Genomic DNA, 17,611 nt, shown 5'->3' with positions numbered 1-17,611 from the left:
TTGTAGTACATGAACGTCAAAGTACAGAATAACACAATTAAATTAAACTTTGACGCCCCCAATTGTTGCACCATCCTACCCCTGGGGGTCACAATTTGAACAAACTTAAATCTGCACTACCTGAGAAGGATATGGAGATAACGTACAGTATTCAATCTCAAAGTCCATTAAACAATATACAAAATCAGAGCAGAGCAAACAAGGACCTCCGAAACATCAGAGGTGAGATCAGGTGCCATGGAGGAGTGAGCATCCCCTGCAGACCGGTCACACCCGCCGTGTGCTCGTTGTCATGATCAGGAAATAATGGAAAAATCCGTCGTCAATTCAGTGTGAGGATGCTTCCACACGGGTTTCGTCATTCCTGGCCTAGTGGTTCTGGAGAAGAAGATTTTTAAAGATGTTTCCTATGTATTCCTTTGTTATACTTTGAACCCTCCATCATGGCCTCACCATACCCCTGGGGGACATAATTTGAACAGACTTGTATCTGCACTACCGGAGGATGCTTTCACATGAGTTTTAACTTTCCAGTCCCAATGGTTCTGGAGAAGAAATTTTTAAAAGATGCTATTAATTTTTCATTAATTCATGAATATCTCCATAGGGCTTGGCCCTTCATTTGAAAAAAAAACTTGAATTACCTTCACCCATAGGTACCTTGTAGCAAGTTTATGTGAAATTAGCCCCGTGGTTCTTCGGAAGAAAATGAAAACGTGAAAAGTTTACAACGACGACGCCGACAACGACAACAACAACAACGACGACAGACAACGGACAAATTTTGATCAAAAAGCTAAAAAAGGTTACACCTGGATAGTTTTTTGATTCAGAACTACTTTCTCGACCAAGCTTCTAGGCTATTGTAAAAAAAAAATGAAAAAGGTAACGTCTAATTTGTTTAGCCAAATCATGATTACAAGAAACTTGAAATAAAATAAAAACAAAACTGTCGACAAACAGGACCGAAATAGATAATATTATGTTTATGTCACTGTCGTATCACGAGTGTGAATTTTTAAAATCGCCCGACGTTCGATCTAAAACGAAGCAAATGAGCTCATTTGGTATCGTTGTACAGGTACGTGAAAGGGCAAAGAAACGTACCTCAGACTCTTGCCTTAGAAGTATCAAATTCATTTTTTTACATCCTAGGCTTATATTTTTCCTCAATCTTTTAACAAACCAGAGTAAGCTGAGGACGTCTTCACTCTGCAATTTTCGCTTTGAACGTTGTCGTTAATGTCAACATGGCAATGGTCAAGGACGATTTATTCTGGAGTATACTCTTATTGACGATAGTTGTTGACCTAAACAACAATCGATGAGTTTTTATGTTTATTTATTGATTGTTTTGATAATTTAGTTGAATTTTATCGATATCCATCTCGATTACGTTTAATATTTCTTTACGGTATAAGTATTCTTATACGCAGTACATAAATAAGTGATTTAATGGAGGCCTCAAAGTGAAATAATTTTAATAATTTTTTAATAAATTCGTAATTGGAATTATAAGAATTAAACGTTCTTTTCAGAATTTTGCGATGTGTAAACTCATACCATTTTACTCACAAACTTTGTATAAAAGTGCTTCGCAGTTCGACGATGTATTGTCAATTAACAATGGTAATTTCCATTCCTTATTCGATACGATACATCCTGGTGAGCTTGATGAAAGATACCAATAACTCTGACACATCTGTTTCATACTTGGATATTTTACTTGAAAAAGATATTAATGGTAATCCAACAACCAAGCTCTAAGATAAACGTGATGGCTTTAACTTTTCTATCGTCAACTTTACTTACTTATGCAGCAATTTACCTTCATCACCTGCATACGGAGTTTACCTCTTTTAGTTGATTCGATACGCAAGAATGTGCTCAAGGTATGAACAATTTCTAAATGGAGGTAAATTATTGACAAACAAGTTAATGAAACAAGAATATAAGCAGTCTCGTTTGAAGTCATCATTTTGTAAGTTCTGTGGTCGACAATGACCTTGTAAACTAATACAATTTATCATTGAGTCAAATGCTGACTGACGCTTTTTATACTTATCGTTAGTCCATTATTTATACACTGAATTGACGACGGATTTTTTTCGTTATTTCCTGATCATAACAAGGAGCACTCGGTGAGTTTGACGGGTCGGCAGAGGATGCTCACTACTCCATGTCACCTGATCCAACCTCTAATATTTTGGAGATCCGTGTTTGCTCTGCTCCTACGTGTTTATTGTTTTACGGACTTTGATATTAAATACGATTCGTTATCTCCATACCCTTCCATTATGCCTGTGTGATTTTTTTATTCTTCTGAATGGTAAATTAACATTCAGATTATCAGATTCAGAATTCAATGCACAATTTTATATTGTATTTAAAATAATTGAAATTGTTAGAATTTATATCTGTACAAATTATGTTATTAAATCAATATCAGCAGATTGTATTTCCAAAAAATTACTCACACCATTTATATTCACAATAGGATTTTCCACCCAGTGTAAAATACGACAGTGTTCACAGTGCAACAGGGACGCAGGATTCTTTTGTACAGAGTGTAAACATGACTTTTGTTCACAGTGTAAAGAGAATCACGCGATTCATGTAGATTCTATATCCCATTATGTTGTGATTTACCGTGAGAAATATAAACACTTTTTCAAACAAGAAAAGTGTAAAAGGCATCCGCAAGAGTTCTATAAAACGTATTGTCACTCATGTCAACTTCCCGTCTGTGACCAATGCATACTACATAGAAAACATCAAATACTAGACATCAGAATAGCATATGAAACAAGCCGTCAACAACACAGAGAAATCATTCAAAACATAAGAAGTAAGAATCTCTCTGCCAGCCTTTTTATCCTGAAAGAAATCAAAGCTAATATAACGCTATGTCACACAGAGATTGCCAACTGTCGAACCAAGATGTCGACAAAAACGCAGAAAGTAATGAATCACATTTGCACTTTTGAGTATGCAAAAAGCAAATTCAAGATAGCCCTTGATAGTTTACAAGAACAGAAGAGACAAATGAACAATTACATTGCTTTTATAGAAAAGGTTGAGCATAAAATTGAACACTTAAGAAAGAGATCTAGACCGGTAATATTCCTTTTATTCCTGAAGAAAACAACTTTACCTTACGTAAAGAATTTCAATGATTCTGGCATCTTTGATGTTAAGACAAGTAATAAACATGATTGGATACATAGATCAAAAGAACTAATAAGAAAAATATACAGATTCTTCGCCAGAAAAGATGTCGATGAAAAGAAAATCTTTGTCCCCATGATGAAAAACACCCCTCATATTACACATCAGTCCTTACGTTTCCTGACTGAGGAAATCAAAATGGAGGATGTGAAAATGTTGATGTGTGAATTAACAATCACCATCAGTAAAAATAGAAAATTAAACAATGAAATTGTGCGAACAGCGATTTCTTCACCCCGGTTATACACACATTTCAGAGTTACAGATATTGAAAGTGTAAATCACATTTCCTTTGTCAAACCAGATCGGGTCTGGATAAGTGGAAAAAGTAATTTCATTTTGATAAACACTAAAGGAGAAAAACTAAATTATCTGCCAGATAAAGGTGCTGTATGGGGAGGACACACAGTGAACATTACTGGTGATCTTATATATATAGACAGGAAACTTAACATCTGCAAACAATCGAAAGATAATAAAACGAAGTCTACATTGGTACAGTTCACAAAGCCATGGGAACCACGCTGTGTGTTCTGCTCCCTCATCAATGCAAACTTGCTAGTCGGAATGTGTTATACTGTTGTACATACATACGCGAAGGTTACGAGATATAATGAATTTGGACATCTCATACAGACTATACAAAATACAACAGAGGGACAGAAACTGTATTGTAAACCTTTTTACATCACAGAAAATCGCAATGAAGATATTATTGTGTCAGATTTACACCTAAATGCCGTAGTGGTGACAGATCGTGAAGGAAGGCATCGATTCTCCTACAAAGGACATCCATCCGGATTTGAACCAGGAAATATCTGCACTGATGAGCTGTCACACATTCTGGTGTGTGATTGTTGGACCAGAACGGTACAGATGCTTGACAAAGATGGGGGATTTCTGACATTGATACCGATAGACCAAAAAGGAATAAAAATACCCGAGAGCGTGGTTTATGATAGCAAATCTCATCTTCTTTGGGTTGGGATAAAAAACAGCAATGAGGTATTTGTATACAGGTATTACATAAGAGGACAGCAGGCCAATCTAGAAGGTAATTTGATTAATAAATCAGAATATTTACTCAAATGTACAGACAGAATCTCTCTGAAATGCCTTTGTAATTAGATATGTAGATACCTGCGTTGATTTATATATATTTCCATGTCTAATTTTTTTCTCTGCGATAACTCTTTGAAAGTTGTCAGAGTTTATTTCTTGATAATTCTGCCGGAATGTAAATTAGGCAGGTCGATAAGTCAGGAGCTAAGGAGGCCTAAAATGCATACAAAACTCGTGCGCATCTGTCTCTGTGTCTGACGCTAAGGAGGCAAAATGTGCATGTAAATCTCGTGCGGCTGCCTAGGTGCTTGATGTCATTGGGTGAGGATTATTGAAATTGACATGGAAGTCCTCGTGTTATTTAAGTCTATGTATACATTTTTAAAGTTTAAATCTACCATTTTATGCAAATTATCCCATGTTTCCCACTATTGTTGATGCCCTGGCATACTCTCCTAACTAGATGATTCCTTAAGTACAGGAATAGGAGTATGTGATTAGTTATTCCTGAGAGTTAGGTATATGAGACAATTGTACATTTACTTTTTACACAATACAGGACTATATGGTTATCACTTCAGAAAGTCCAAATACAAAGACACACTATAATTTCAGTAAATTCACTGAAATTTATCAGATAGATAATTATATACATAACACAAAGATGCAAACAAGGGCTATCTGACAAGTATTATTATTTGTTTTAAAATAAATATAGCCAAATTAAAAATATATACTCGAACAAGACTCATTAAACATTTTTTGCTTTAGATAGAAAAAAATTCAAGTTTGCTTTTTTTTTTTCTAATTCACATTTGCAATATTTAACTGAAAATGTATTTTACATTTTCATTTGAGTTTTAATATCATTAATATCATTCATTGTAAACTCTTTAGAGGGGTGCGATAAGCAAGAAAATCCTAAAGACAACAACATTTCAACTTGGTGGAGTGAAGAAGAATACATATAAGAAAATACCTCCTTTAAACTACACAAAATGAAGATAAGAATATTGGCAAAAAAGAAAGAAAAGGTGAATTTTAATTTGTGAATCAAAAAATAAAAACAAAATTTAATATATAAATATATTTGAGAAGTGGGTCATTCAGTCTAAATCAACAAAAAAAAAAAAAAAAAAAAAAAAACAATGAAAACTATATTATGCTGTTACTAAGTATATTTCGATTCTTATATGTTATTGGGCCAATCTGGGTGTTGATGAGATTGGTAGGGTTTAAATCTAAATGATTTGATTCGCATTTCACATAATGGTCTATGGTAATGCTCCCTTTTGGTCCCTGATTCGGGGGGTCTTTTAAGATGATGCACAGTTTATCGATAAAACCTTGTTGTCACATCTGCCACAAAATGAGTAATTGACTCTAAATTATGGGTTACATAGAGATCCCAGGAAGGTGAGAAAATATGTCAATTTCGATTTTTTTTTTTTTTTTTTAATCAATTTTCTTTGATTTTACGGCATCTTTTGTTTCAGACAATATAGAGATTGCCTATTTACCTAATTTATATATTCTATATACATGTACAAGAATTAAATGCATCTTGTGTATAAATAATCTAAGATGGGCAAGATTGTGCTTTATGTTTTGCACAGTGAAAAGTACCTCAAATTTAACAGAATTCCACCAGAATTCAGGTAATTTGGGGTAAAGTCCCATTTATACACCCCCTTGTGGCCACCATTTAAGCTTTGGATCAAAACTGCTTGCCAATAAATACCTCAAATATTTCAAAATATAATATGGGGGAAAGTCAAATAAGTTCACATGAACACGAACGACTATTTATGGCACGCCACATTCACAAAAATGAGCAAAACCTAGTTTCACAATTGATCGTAAACTATAGTTAACGATTCGTTAAGTATAGTTTTCATCTGTAAAACTATATTTAACGGTCGTTAACTATAGTTTACGTATGCTAATCTAAGTTTATCTGTCTGAATAAAGCGTTAACAATAGATTTTGTTGATAAACATAGATTCACGTTTGTATCTATTTTTAATCGGTTAGTTGTATTTACTGTGCCTTAATTTTGTTCATCTCGGTAAATTGTGCATTATTATTCATTTAACTATAATCTCAGTAAAAGGTTTTTATGATTTAGTATACCTTTGCACTAATATTCAATTTCACTATTTATGATGCAATCTGTATTTTAAAAGTTATTGACATTTATGTAATACATGTATTGCTGAATATGTTAACATTTATTATGTTATGGGTAAAAAAATCCTTATGGTCCATGTTTTCCTATCTTGTTCAGTGTTAATCAAGAGTCACTTTTTATCAGCAATCTTACTTAACTGAATCTGCAGACGCTATTATTTTTTTTAGTACATGTACATCATAATTTTAGGATGTGTTATGTTTTATGTATAATATTATTTGAGGTATCATGTATTTAATTTATTAGTGTATTTTAGTATGTTTTATGTAGCAAAGTGCTATTCGTAATAAATCATTTGTTTTTCAACGTATTTCTACGTCACGTACCACTCATATCGTCATCCTCATCATTAAAATCATTTACAATGTGCGTTCTTTCCTTTGTCAGGCCCTAGGTCACGGCCAGGAACATGTTAAGTTCCAAGACAGTACCGTTGTCAGAAACCTTTAAAGTTAAGCACTGAAAATGGCTCGTTGTCATGAAAATACAGACAAGGTTATGATAATATCCGTCCGTTGTCATTACAAACATACAAATATTTATACAAAATGCATAAAATATGACATTTTTGACGAATTTCGAGGTTAAATTTACGTTTTAGGGAACAGATACAACATTCAGTATTCCACACAAAGATTAATGTATTTGATATCCATAATACATTTCGAGAAGTTTTGGTTGGCACTCACATACCGAATGTTGAAGTCATGATCGTCAGCTTGAAAATTAAATATTTATTATGTAAAATTTATCAAAATGGTCCTTTTGTTTTGAAATATGAAGAAAAACTTAATTTTACATGCGTTAAGCAACTGACAGCCTATTCTTGATAACAGACTTAAGAAATCGCAATTTATAAGCAAAACGTCCGTTGTAAGTACATGTTAAGTTTTTCTAGTCCGGTGTCTTTTTCTTAACATATAAGTTTATCAATAAAACAGTCTGAATAAAGCCAGTCCCCACTATTTCACTTTGTTAGAAGTGAAATAGTAAGGGCGGGTATTAGTCTGACTGATCAATAAAATACATATAACAAAACACTACTCCCAAGACGACCCCCAAAAAGTTTCAAAATTTATTGAAATATGCCTTCTCTTTCTTAAGAGTACATAAACATTTGATCATTTTTATAGAACATAATATTTGAACATATATTGTACTCCCGCTTACCGCAAAAGTGAACAAATTCAAAGGATTTTTTATATATATTTTTTTAGATAATTATATGAATTTTCATAGAACTTTTGAAAATTACAAATAACAAAACTTTTACTTTTGTTATCTGGGAAAGCAAAGAAAGATAACTATAAAAATTTAATAAAACTTGTGTTTTCTACAATGGAAATTAACGGAAAATACTTTTACCCCCCCCCGTGAAACAAAAATTCTTTTTCACAGGTAATATGGACTGTTATTTCAAAAATTCAAACCAAATCTTTTTGTGTTTCACGAGGGGGAGGGGGGGGGGGGTGGTGGTTATGTTTATACTTTATAGACAAAAACGACAAAAACAATATTTTCACAGATATTGCCTTTCACACGCTTATGTACATTTTTTATCCTGTTTTGTTTAAAATCAGGTGATCCCCCTTAATGGTTTGTTATTCATTTTACTTAGTGCCATTCGAGTAAATGACATAATCGACACAACTGCAGTTATGTGTTTGGTTATTTTTTACTGCACTGTCAGGCTGATATTTCTCATAGGAGGCATAAATGCTTATTTTTTCACCAATCAAAAGCAATGTACAACAGAACAATATATTTTATTAATTTATTTATTTATTATAATTTCTTTGCCTAAAACATAAGAAATGATACTAGTACTATTAGAGAACACCAAACACGCAACGAACGAACGTATCTCGACGATATTAACCGTATTACTAGTTTATAAATACCATCGCTTGCTTTATATTTGTAATTATTTTAAAGGTGGACCCAGCACCGGCGCGCCGGGCGTGCACACCCTTCCCCATTTAATTCTTTCATTTTGTTTGTATTATCTTCAAATCAACAAGAAAACACCTCTAATTTCTTATAGAGTTCCTCAGTTTCCAGGGGCTTTGCCCCTGGATCCCCACCAGGGCTTTGTCCTGGACCCACTGGGAGCTTAAAAGCAGCCCTCAGACTTCCAAGTCTTCTACATCGCCCCCCCCCCCATGTTTGTTTTGAAATTCCTGGATCCGCCGCTGAATAAATATTTAGACAGTTTAACTGCTTGTACATATTTCTCCACTTCCTAGTTAGATATGATCATCTATTGTTAAATTGTTCTCAGCTCTTTCAAAGCGTGGTATTGATAATTGTTACAACCTATAAGTATGGCACGCCAAATTCACAAAAATGAGCTAAACATAGTTTCACACTTCATAAACTAGATATATCAACTGTAAACTACAGTAAACAATTGGTTAACTATAGTTTTCATCTGTAAAACTATATTTAACAGTTGTTAACTTTAGTTTACGAATGCTAATCTAAGTTTATTTGTCTTTAAAAAAACGTTAACGATAGATTTTGTTGATAAACATAGATTCACGTCCGTAAACTATAATTTCAATCGTGAACTAAAAGTTGTTAATCATAGTTTCACAAATCGTGAAATTATAGTAATCAGATCGTGAACTATACTTAAGAGCTGTAAACCATAGTTTACAAATCGTGAAACTGTATTTATCAGATAATCTATGTTCTGCAACCGCAGATGATTGTTTTCAGTGTTTAGTTTACGATTTGTAAAACGTACATTATTGCGTAAACTATGGTTTACAGATGTAAAATATAGATTAACGTTCAACTTGTTAACTATAGTTTACAGTCCGTAAACTATAGTTTACAACCGATAAACCTAGTTTATCGACTGTGAAACTATTTGTAGCTTATTTTTGTGAATTTGGCGTGTCATATATAAAACATTTATAATTTATCGTAATAAAAAAAAGGGGGGGGGGTCCAGGTCGATGTACCCTGCACTCATGCATAGAGTCACACCATGGCCACTTCAAGTCCGTAGCTTCATTTATAAAAAAGAGGGGGGGGGGGCTCCAAAAATATTGACCAAAAAAAAAAAACAACATACAAACATAATCAAAACAAAAAAACATACAGGGGGGTAGAGGGGGCTTCGTGTCATTTTTCTGTTCGGTACATTACTTTCAATCTTGAATCTGCGTATTTTCCAGAAACAAAAAATGTGGAAGGAGCTTCCAAAAAAAATTTTTTTTTTTAACTGCAGCAAATGATTATTCTCAGAAAACATGAGCCCCCTCCTTCTGCATACTACAGAAACATTTTAACATTTATCTATATTGATTAAAAATATTTAATATGCATACTTCTAAAAGTTAGTTACTTCTGAAGATGGTCCAAAAATGGTATAGCCAGAGTTTGATGGAATCTTCCTTGCATGTTACTTGTGGATGTTAGGAGCCCTTCGACGGGGTTGTGAAGGTACACGGAGGAAAGCAAATAATCTACAGATCTAGCGAGCAGAAGAGACAGCGATTTTTTTTATCAAATGATCATGATGATTAGACGTATAAATATCTATTACAGAAAATCTATTTCTCTCTCTCTGTCTCCAAAAATAAGTGTGGGTTCAAACCCCCGGAACCCCCCTCTGGTCTGCCAATGCTTTAATATAATATGGATTAATTTTCATTCATTATAAGTTAATTAAAAGGAATCAATAAAAACACACCTGAACATATGCATATATTTATATCATACTGGTACATGTAACACAAAAACGTTTGTATTATCAAACTGACAAACAATTTTAGTTTATCTATACGTTTATTCATCCGTACGTTCCGTCAGTTACACAGCTAATCACAAGGTAAATAAGCTTACCGTTCGTTAAACCGATATGCGTTCGTTACGTGTTTGGTGTTCTCTATTAAGAACATTTAATCATATCCAAGACTATTTCATAAATATGGTGATCTTTTAATGGAGAATATCGTCTACCCCCTTCCCTTTTTTCAAGAGCTGGATAAAAAACCGATTTTATGGCCAAATTGCCATTAAGGTCAGACGACACGTTCCTCAAAAATATATAATTTTTCCTAAGGCTTTGTCTTTGGAGTATAGGTACTTAAACAATTTCCACACAAAAAATCAGGGTACCTTACCATGCATTTGGACAAGATACCACAGGGGCATACTTCTTATATAACTCTTATGGGTAATCTTCTGAATGCCCTAAATCACAATTTTTGGTGTATTTATGTTTAGAAACATTTTGAAAACAATGTAAAAATCGGAAGAGAATGACAAAGAATGGGTGGACTTAACGCCCTATTTTGGATCTTTTTGCGACTCCGCTACCAAGCTGTTAATGAAGTGAATCCAAAATATATAACGAGCAATGGAAAGAGCAACATATACTTGGTTATATTAGGTGGAACATTTGTACAAAAACAATGCCATGTTATCATGTATCAAAATTGAAGGAACGATACATGAGTATCGTCTTCCGGAATTCGACATGTACCCGGACTGGTTTTTATGTCACACAATCAATATTTATAGGAGGCGGAGTTATCGATCGGCGTCATTGTTGACATCTCTCTATCCCTCTCTCTCTCTCCATAGATTCGAATACGTGTTAAGCATATTACAGCGATGTCATTATTTTAAAAATGTGATGACACGCAAAATTAAAACAATACTTATTTTGCAAAATACGGAAAACGGCAACAAAACGCGCTCAAAGACATAATTTATATCGAGGTCAGGTTGAAGAATACAATGTAACTGTTTTCACGAGTACACTCGCAGGTGGACATCACGTGATGATATGTAATATTAAACAGGTCAATCGAAGACATAACAATGGAAGCTAGAAGTTTCTTTCGAACATGTTTTTTTGTTAAATTAGGTGTGAGCACACTTTTGTCGGCTCTTCTCCTTTTAATATAACATTATTCTGTTCAATATACAACTACAGTATTCTTAAGAACAGCCGACAAGCACGTGCTGACTATGTATTCATACGATGTAAAATGCGTGACCCTGATTATCTATTGATATTCAAGAAATCTTCAGGCACCATGCCTTCGATTTTCATTTAATTTACCACTAAAAAGCGTTTAAAATTCACATCCGTACCATGAATACACGGTTAAGATATCGGGAGTTTATGTGAATGGAAAAAAATAAACATTTTGTGAAACTTAAATTTACGGCATTTTTTCTGGCCAGTTAAGTCCACCCATTCTTTGAATATTTTTTATAAAATACCAAGGGATACAAAATGTATATTTGAGGAACGTGTCGTCTGACCTTAATATTGAATTAAATGGGTGCAAAATGTAGGCGGCAATCGAGATTTCGGGCGCATATTTCTTCTTTCACTTTGAAATTAATTTTTAAGGAAAAAGACCGAAGCCGTTATGTATGAAAAACAAAAGCTGAATACTATATGAAATATAGAAATAGCATACGTTTACAGTATCGTAGCATCGTTTTTGAAAGTGGGGGCCAGCCAGAGAAAATTTTTTTTTTACCTACCTGAAAAAGTTGACAACCCCCCCCCAAAAAAGGCAATTGTTGCCCAAAGTCGAAAATCCTATTTCGGGGGGGGGGTATACTTTTTCTCAATGTCAACTTCTTTCAGCACCAATTCTAATACTACATTTTTGGCATATTACTAAAAGTGTGTGTGGGGGGGGGGCAACCAGGCTTTCAATTAACATTTCCTGTAGTATAAGTAAGGTTGGGGAAAAAGTGGGGGGATGCCCCTGGTTTAGTTCCTTGTGACAAATAGTTCACCCATTTATTGAAGGCATGCTTAAAATTTATCAAAGCATAAAAAAACTAAAATCGACCTCCTTCATAGTGTATTCGTACAGTACAGTAGCGAAAACGGACCGATGACAACGGACTGAATTTTCGTATCTTGTTATGACAACGGACATAATAGTAATAAATCAAAATTTTCAGTTTTAAATTGTTCTATTTTTTTCTGTAAAGGCTTATAACATGCCTTGATACTGACTGCACCAATTGGTAAATATAATATTCTATTTACAAAAAATATAACATTTTAGAAGGAAAATGAATGAAATCCACGTTTGATTTCACCAGGGTTTAATATCGCTAACGCAAACTTCTCTTTTATTACTTCATTTTAACGGCTGAAATTCATACAACACCAAAAGGGGTGTCAGTCCTGTTCCCCATTGCAATTTCAGACATTGGTTGAAATGATTTAACTTAAAAAATTAAAAACTGCTCACGGCCTGCCTTCTAAAGGCATGACACCGGACGGATTTTGTCATAACCTCACCTGTAAATTCATGACAACGAAGCATTTTCAGTGCTTAACTTTAAAGGTTTCTGACAACGGTACTGTCTTGGAACTTAACATTTTTTTGCGGACAGACAGTCAACTAGAGGAACAGGGCAAAAACTACGATATGCCCCCCCCCTCCGAATTTTTGATTAAGGGGCATAAAAAACATTTATTGCTTTTTAAAATTTTCTTTTAAATTCTAACAATTCGAAGGTTTTATTTTGCTAGTCAAAAATCTGATATTAAAATGTTCTACGTGTAATGTAATTGGAGTTTAATATCATTGTTGCTAAACCAGATTGTCATTCTAAATAAAATTAAAAATATATTCAATATCTTATTTGTCTTTTAATTAATATTCGTAGGGCAGTTTAGATGACATTGTAAGTCAGTTACTAGTAGCCAGTTACTAGTAGCTACCTTTTCCACTTGTCGTATACAGTTAAGTATAGTAGCTAACTTACCGTCTTCTAGTAGCCAATCACTAGTACATGTACCTAACTTTATCTTTAAAAAAAGTTAAAGTTCTTTAAGGTATCAAAGATTGTGTACTGCATTTAAAAGTATTGCAGACATATATCAATCAGAAAAAAAATTAATGTATCAACTTACTTATCTTCTTCGTCCCCAATGGGATATAAGGCTTCAACAAGCTGTCGCCATCGTCCTCTCTGTCCTTTGCCATATGACATTAGACTGTCAAGAGCACTGATTTCTCATATTTTTCATACAATTGAAATTGTTTGTTTTCATGTTTCTAAGATTGTTTCAGGACAATTTTACCCTCTTTTAACTTGGTGTGACGCGAAATTTTGGCCTCAGGCGAAGTTCAACGTCACTTTCGATTTGGTTATATTTTGTTCAAAGCTTAATTTCAAATTGTGTTCAATTGGCGATGAAAATGACGCACAGTCTATAGAAAAATGTGTTTAAATGGGTTTTGATACCAGTTGTTAATTTTTAAATGTGATATTAAGGACAAATAAACATTAAAATAAAATTGAGTAAAACGTGGTGCAAGGATGGTCCAGATATTAACATTCCAACTGCTCTCCCTTCTATCTCAAAGGTCATTTTGACAATGTCTTTTTTTTTTAAAGTGAAACCAGTTTTTAAAATTTAATTATGATCAAAAAAATATTTTAATTACACAAAACACGTGCCGCAAAGTACAGATTTATTGTTTTTAAGCTTTGTCACGGAACATTGATATTCATCGGTGATATTTTATTTTCTTTTTACAATTATTGAGAAGACTCATTTGTTGTAATAATTTGAAAATATAGCATTCTATAAAGTAGTTTTTAAATAATCACATTTATTAAAGTGAAAACTTCGAAGTTTGGTTAATATACGAGTTGCATCTCGTATATTTCATTCCATGTTGGATTAGATTTTATTTGTGCCTTTATTATATTTTTTTATTCCAATTACTTACCTGTAACCGTTTAAGATGTTGTCCTGTCCATTTTTTTTTCATAAATGACTCGTTTTGTAAAAATTTATTTGACAGTTACAAATAACTTTTCGTGGGCTTTTCAAGAAGTAGAAAGTATTAAAAGAACCAGAAGTCTCTGGTGATATTATAGCTCTTGTGGTCTGTACGAACGACTGATTCTTAATGTAGTCTAATTATGTACCTTAGTGTAGTATATATACTCGCGTGCAAAATTATTTCAAAATCGGACTTAAACTAAAAGAGGGATTATTGCGTTTAAAAGGAATTTTAGAAAAAGTTCTTTTTTTTCAGTAAGAATGGCAACAACATTCATCTAAAGAAATAATTGATGCAATTGAATAAATAATTTCGTTTTATTTTATTCGACTGTATGTCAAAATATGTAGAAGGAGTAACGTTTTAAAGATTTTCACATATATTTCTATTTACATGTACTATGGAAACAACATTGAGCGAAATCAATTTTTTATAAAATGAAAGTATGCATTTTAGTTTAGTTTACTTGTTGTGCCAAGTTATATATTGAAATCAGATCAAACCTGTAGGATGAGTAGCATTTTAAAGGAATTTCTCAGAAATTTCTGTTTTAGTAAACACGAGAACATCGAAACCGAGGCACTTAATCATGTATTTCAGTGTATGCTGCTTGTATGCAAACTTAAATATATATTGAAATCAGGCTTTTAAAATAAAAATAAAAATGCCCTAAGTTACAAGTCTTCATTAATATACTCTACTTGTGTTCCAAGTTAAGTTAAAATGGACCAAAACTAGTACGATTAGCGATATAAGATTTTGTTGAAAGCCAGACATACGGACGACGGGCACCTATGACATAAGTACAAAGAGACTGCACAGTGAAATATTGGATTTTGATGAACGGTGTTGCCATGGATCTTAAAAGTAGAAATTTCATAGCATTCTTTCTTTTTAGAACGCTACTTCTCCTACAGTGTTGTATGAAATTTCTTCAAAATGATCCTCCTCCTATCATGGTTTTGATTTCAATATAATTAAAGTAAATGATAAAGTAGACTACACTATCATACTGTAGTGCGTTAGATTTTAAAATTAGTCAAACGTTGTTGCCGTGGATTTTATATATACAGAAAATATAATATAGAATTTTTTTATGAAACTCCTTTAAAATGCTAATCCTCCTTCTGTTTTAGTCTGATTTGATTGAGTCATTTGTTCGACAATACACCTTTAGTACTGTTTACAAAATATTTTGATTTTAATTCAAAATTAACATTTTCTGTACAGCCAACTGGTCTGAACAATGTGCTATACGACACAGGAAAAACGTTAAAATGGCTCCAATGACATGCTGTTTTTCGATTTTGTGAGAGCTGAAGAATGACACATGACTCGCTTGTATATTCAAAATGACCAAAGATATTATACTAAAAACTAATGACAGAACATCATGAGAAGCATAATAGCAAATTAAACAAGATTCAATATTTTATTTTTTGATATAACAAAGGTTAAAGTTCAGCATTTGTTATATCAAGTATAAACAAGTAGAGATAGCTAGAGTCTTATCAGAGACGTGTTTTTCTTAATCGGACACACTTTTGAAAATGTTACTCGATTGGCTTTTGAATTTTTAGTCAAAGGCCTAATTCATTGGAAATTCGATTAAAATGAAATAGAACCTATATGGGATGTGTACATAGTACATATATTTACTCTTATATATTTGGTCAATACTCTGCAGGATAGTAAATATATAATTTTAATGAGGATATACACAGGGTTACAATATTGACAGAACTTCAATTCACGGGTGAACACTCGATTAAAAAACAAAAGTTAACTGTTTGAAACATTACGCTGACTTCTTTATATATTTTATTTTCAGTTCACATCAATATTATAAATACGTGGACCACATAAGCTTAATCGTGTTAATTATAAATGAGTCTCTCAATAATCCCACATGTAGAATTAAAATACCAATGCAGTTAAGATTCTTCTATTTGTACAGTATTGACAAAAATATAATAAGAATTGCTTCCCGCAATGCTGTGGCATACATATTGCGAAAATAACTAGTGCTAATTGTAACGGGAACCGTTACAGATGTTCCCCAAACGCCCCCAAACTCCCTTTCGGTGCCATATTTCCTGTAAGCTTCATTAAATAAGACAAACTCTGTGCATTTTTGACTTTAACAACGTTTTCCCAGAAGGATACCAATTATATTCAATTTTTAGCATTGCACCCAAGCGCATGTGAATGCATGTGCGTTATGACCATATCATCTTGTCTACACTATTTATATATTTTAATATACTATATATTAAAGCATTCAGTCCAAAAGTAATAAAAATCACTCATTCAAGAGTATTTTTAAATATACTCGTTTCAAATGCACGCACGTGCGTGCACGTGCATGATGATCATACCTTCTTGTAGGAGTCCCTTACATCTATCTATGTTCTAAATCCCATCCTGTTTGGTTGAAAAACAAGGGAGTTATAGCCATTTAAAGTTTCAGCCAATCAGATTGCAGCACACATGCATGCGCGTAATTTCATGATTTTTTTTATATCATTTTGTAGGATATCCTAATGCATGACTATATTTTAAATTTCAAAGAATTTCGTCAAAAACAAAGGAGAAATAGCCATTTAAAGTTTCAGCCAATCAGATTGCAGCACACGTGCATGCGCGTGATTCCATGATTTTTGTTTTCTATATCATTTTGTAGGATATCCTAAAGCATGACTATATTTTAAATTTCAAAGAATTTCGTCAAAAAACAAAGGAGATATTGCCATTTAAATTTTCAGCCAATCAGCTTGCAGCACGCGCACATGCGCATGCTTTCATGAAAATTCTTATATATCATGCGGTAGATCTTCATAATGTAGGACTATGTTCAAAATTTCGAAGGATTATGACAAGAAACAAGAAAGTTATTGAGACTTTAGTTTCAGCCAATCAGAGCGAAGCGCACGTGCATGCGCGTGAGATCTTGCTATTTTGACCATGCTATCTTGTATATACTACTAATGTATCCTTACATTAAGAGTTTCAAAAAAATTCATCAAAAAATAGAAAAGTTACGGCAATATCCATTATATTGGTAATTTCACCTGTTGCACGTGCGCGCTCTTGCAAGCACGTGCACGCAAAATGACCTTTGTTTGGCAACTCTACATAACATGCCTACTGACCCTAAAAAGGTTTCACCTAAGTCGGATGTGTAGTTTACAAGATCACTCGTGGACAAAATTTTCCCAGGAAGAAGAAAAATAATAATAAGAATAATAATAATAAGAAACAGAGTAAAAACAATATGTTCCCCAACTTCGTTTGGGGAACATAATAATATATCCAAGAAATCAGGCCATACATA

General features: G+C 33.2%; 1 protein-coding gene across 1 annotated transcript; it reads left to right on the top strand.

Moving 5' to 3' along the window:
* Positions 1-3,659: 3,659 nt before the first annotated feature.
* LOC134277542 (uncharacterized) lies at positions 3,660-5,343 on the top strand. The gene is made up of 2 exons (XM_062759867.1): positions 3,660-4,282; positions 5,188-5,343. Exons 1-2 carry the CDS (start codon positions 3,796-3,798, stop codon positions 5,259-5,261), a joined length of 561 nt encoding a protein of 186 aa, XP_062615851.1. The 5' UTR covers positions 3,660-3,795; the 3' UTR covers positions 5,262-5,343.
* The last annotated feature ends 12,268 nt before the right edge of the window (positions 5,344-17,611 follow it).

Source organism: Saccostrea cucullata, unplaced genomic scaffold (assembly GCF_032062105.1).
Source record: "Saccostrea cucullata isolate Sc308-1 unplaced genomic scaffold, CSIRO_AGI_Scuc_v1 ctg955, whole genome shotgun sequence".
In the NCBI taxonomy this organism is placed as follows: Eukaryota; Metazoa; Mollusca; class Bivalvia; order Ostreida; family Ostreidae; genus Saccostrea; species Saccostrea cuccullata.
Note: the sequence above shows the minus strand (reverse complement) of the source record. Positions and strands in the feature narration are given on the sequence as shown.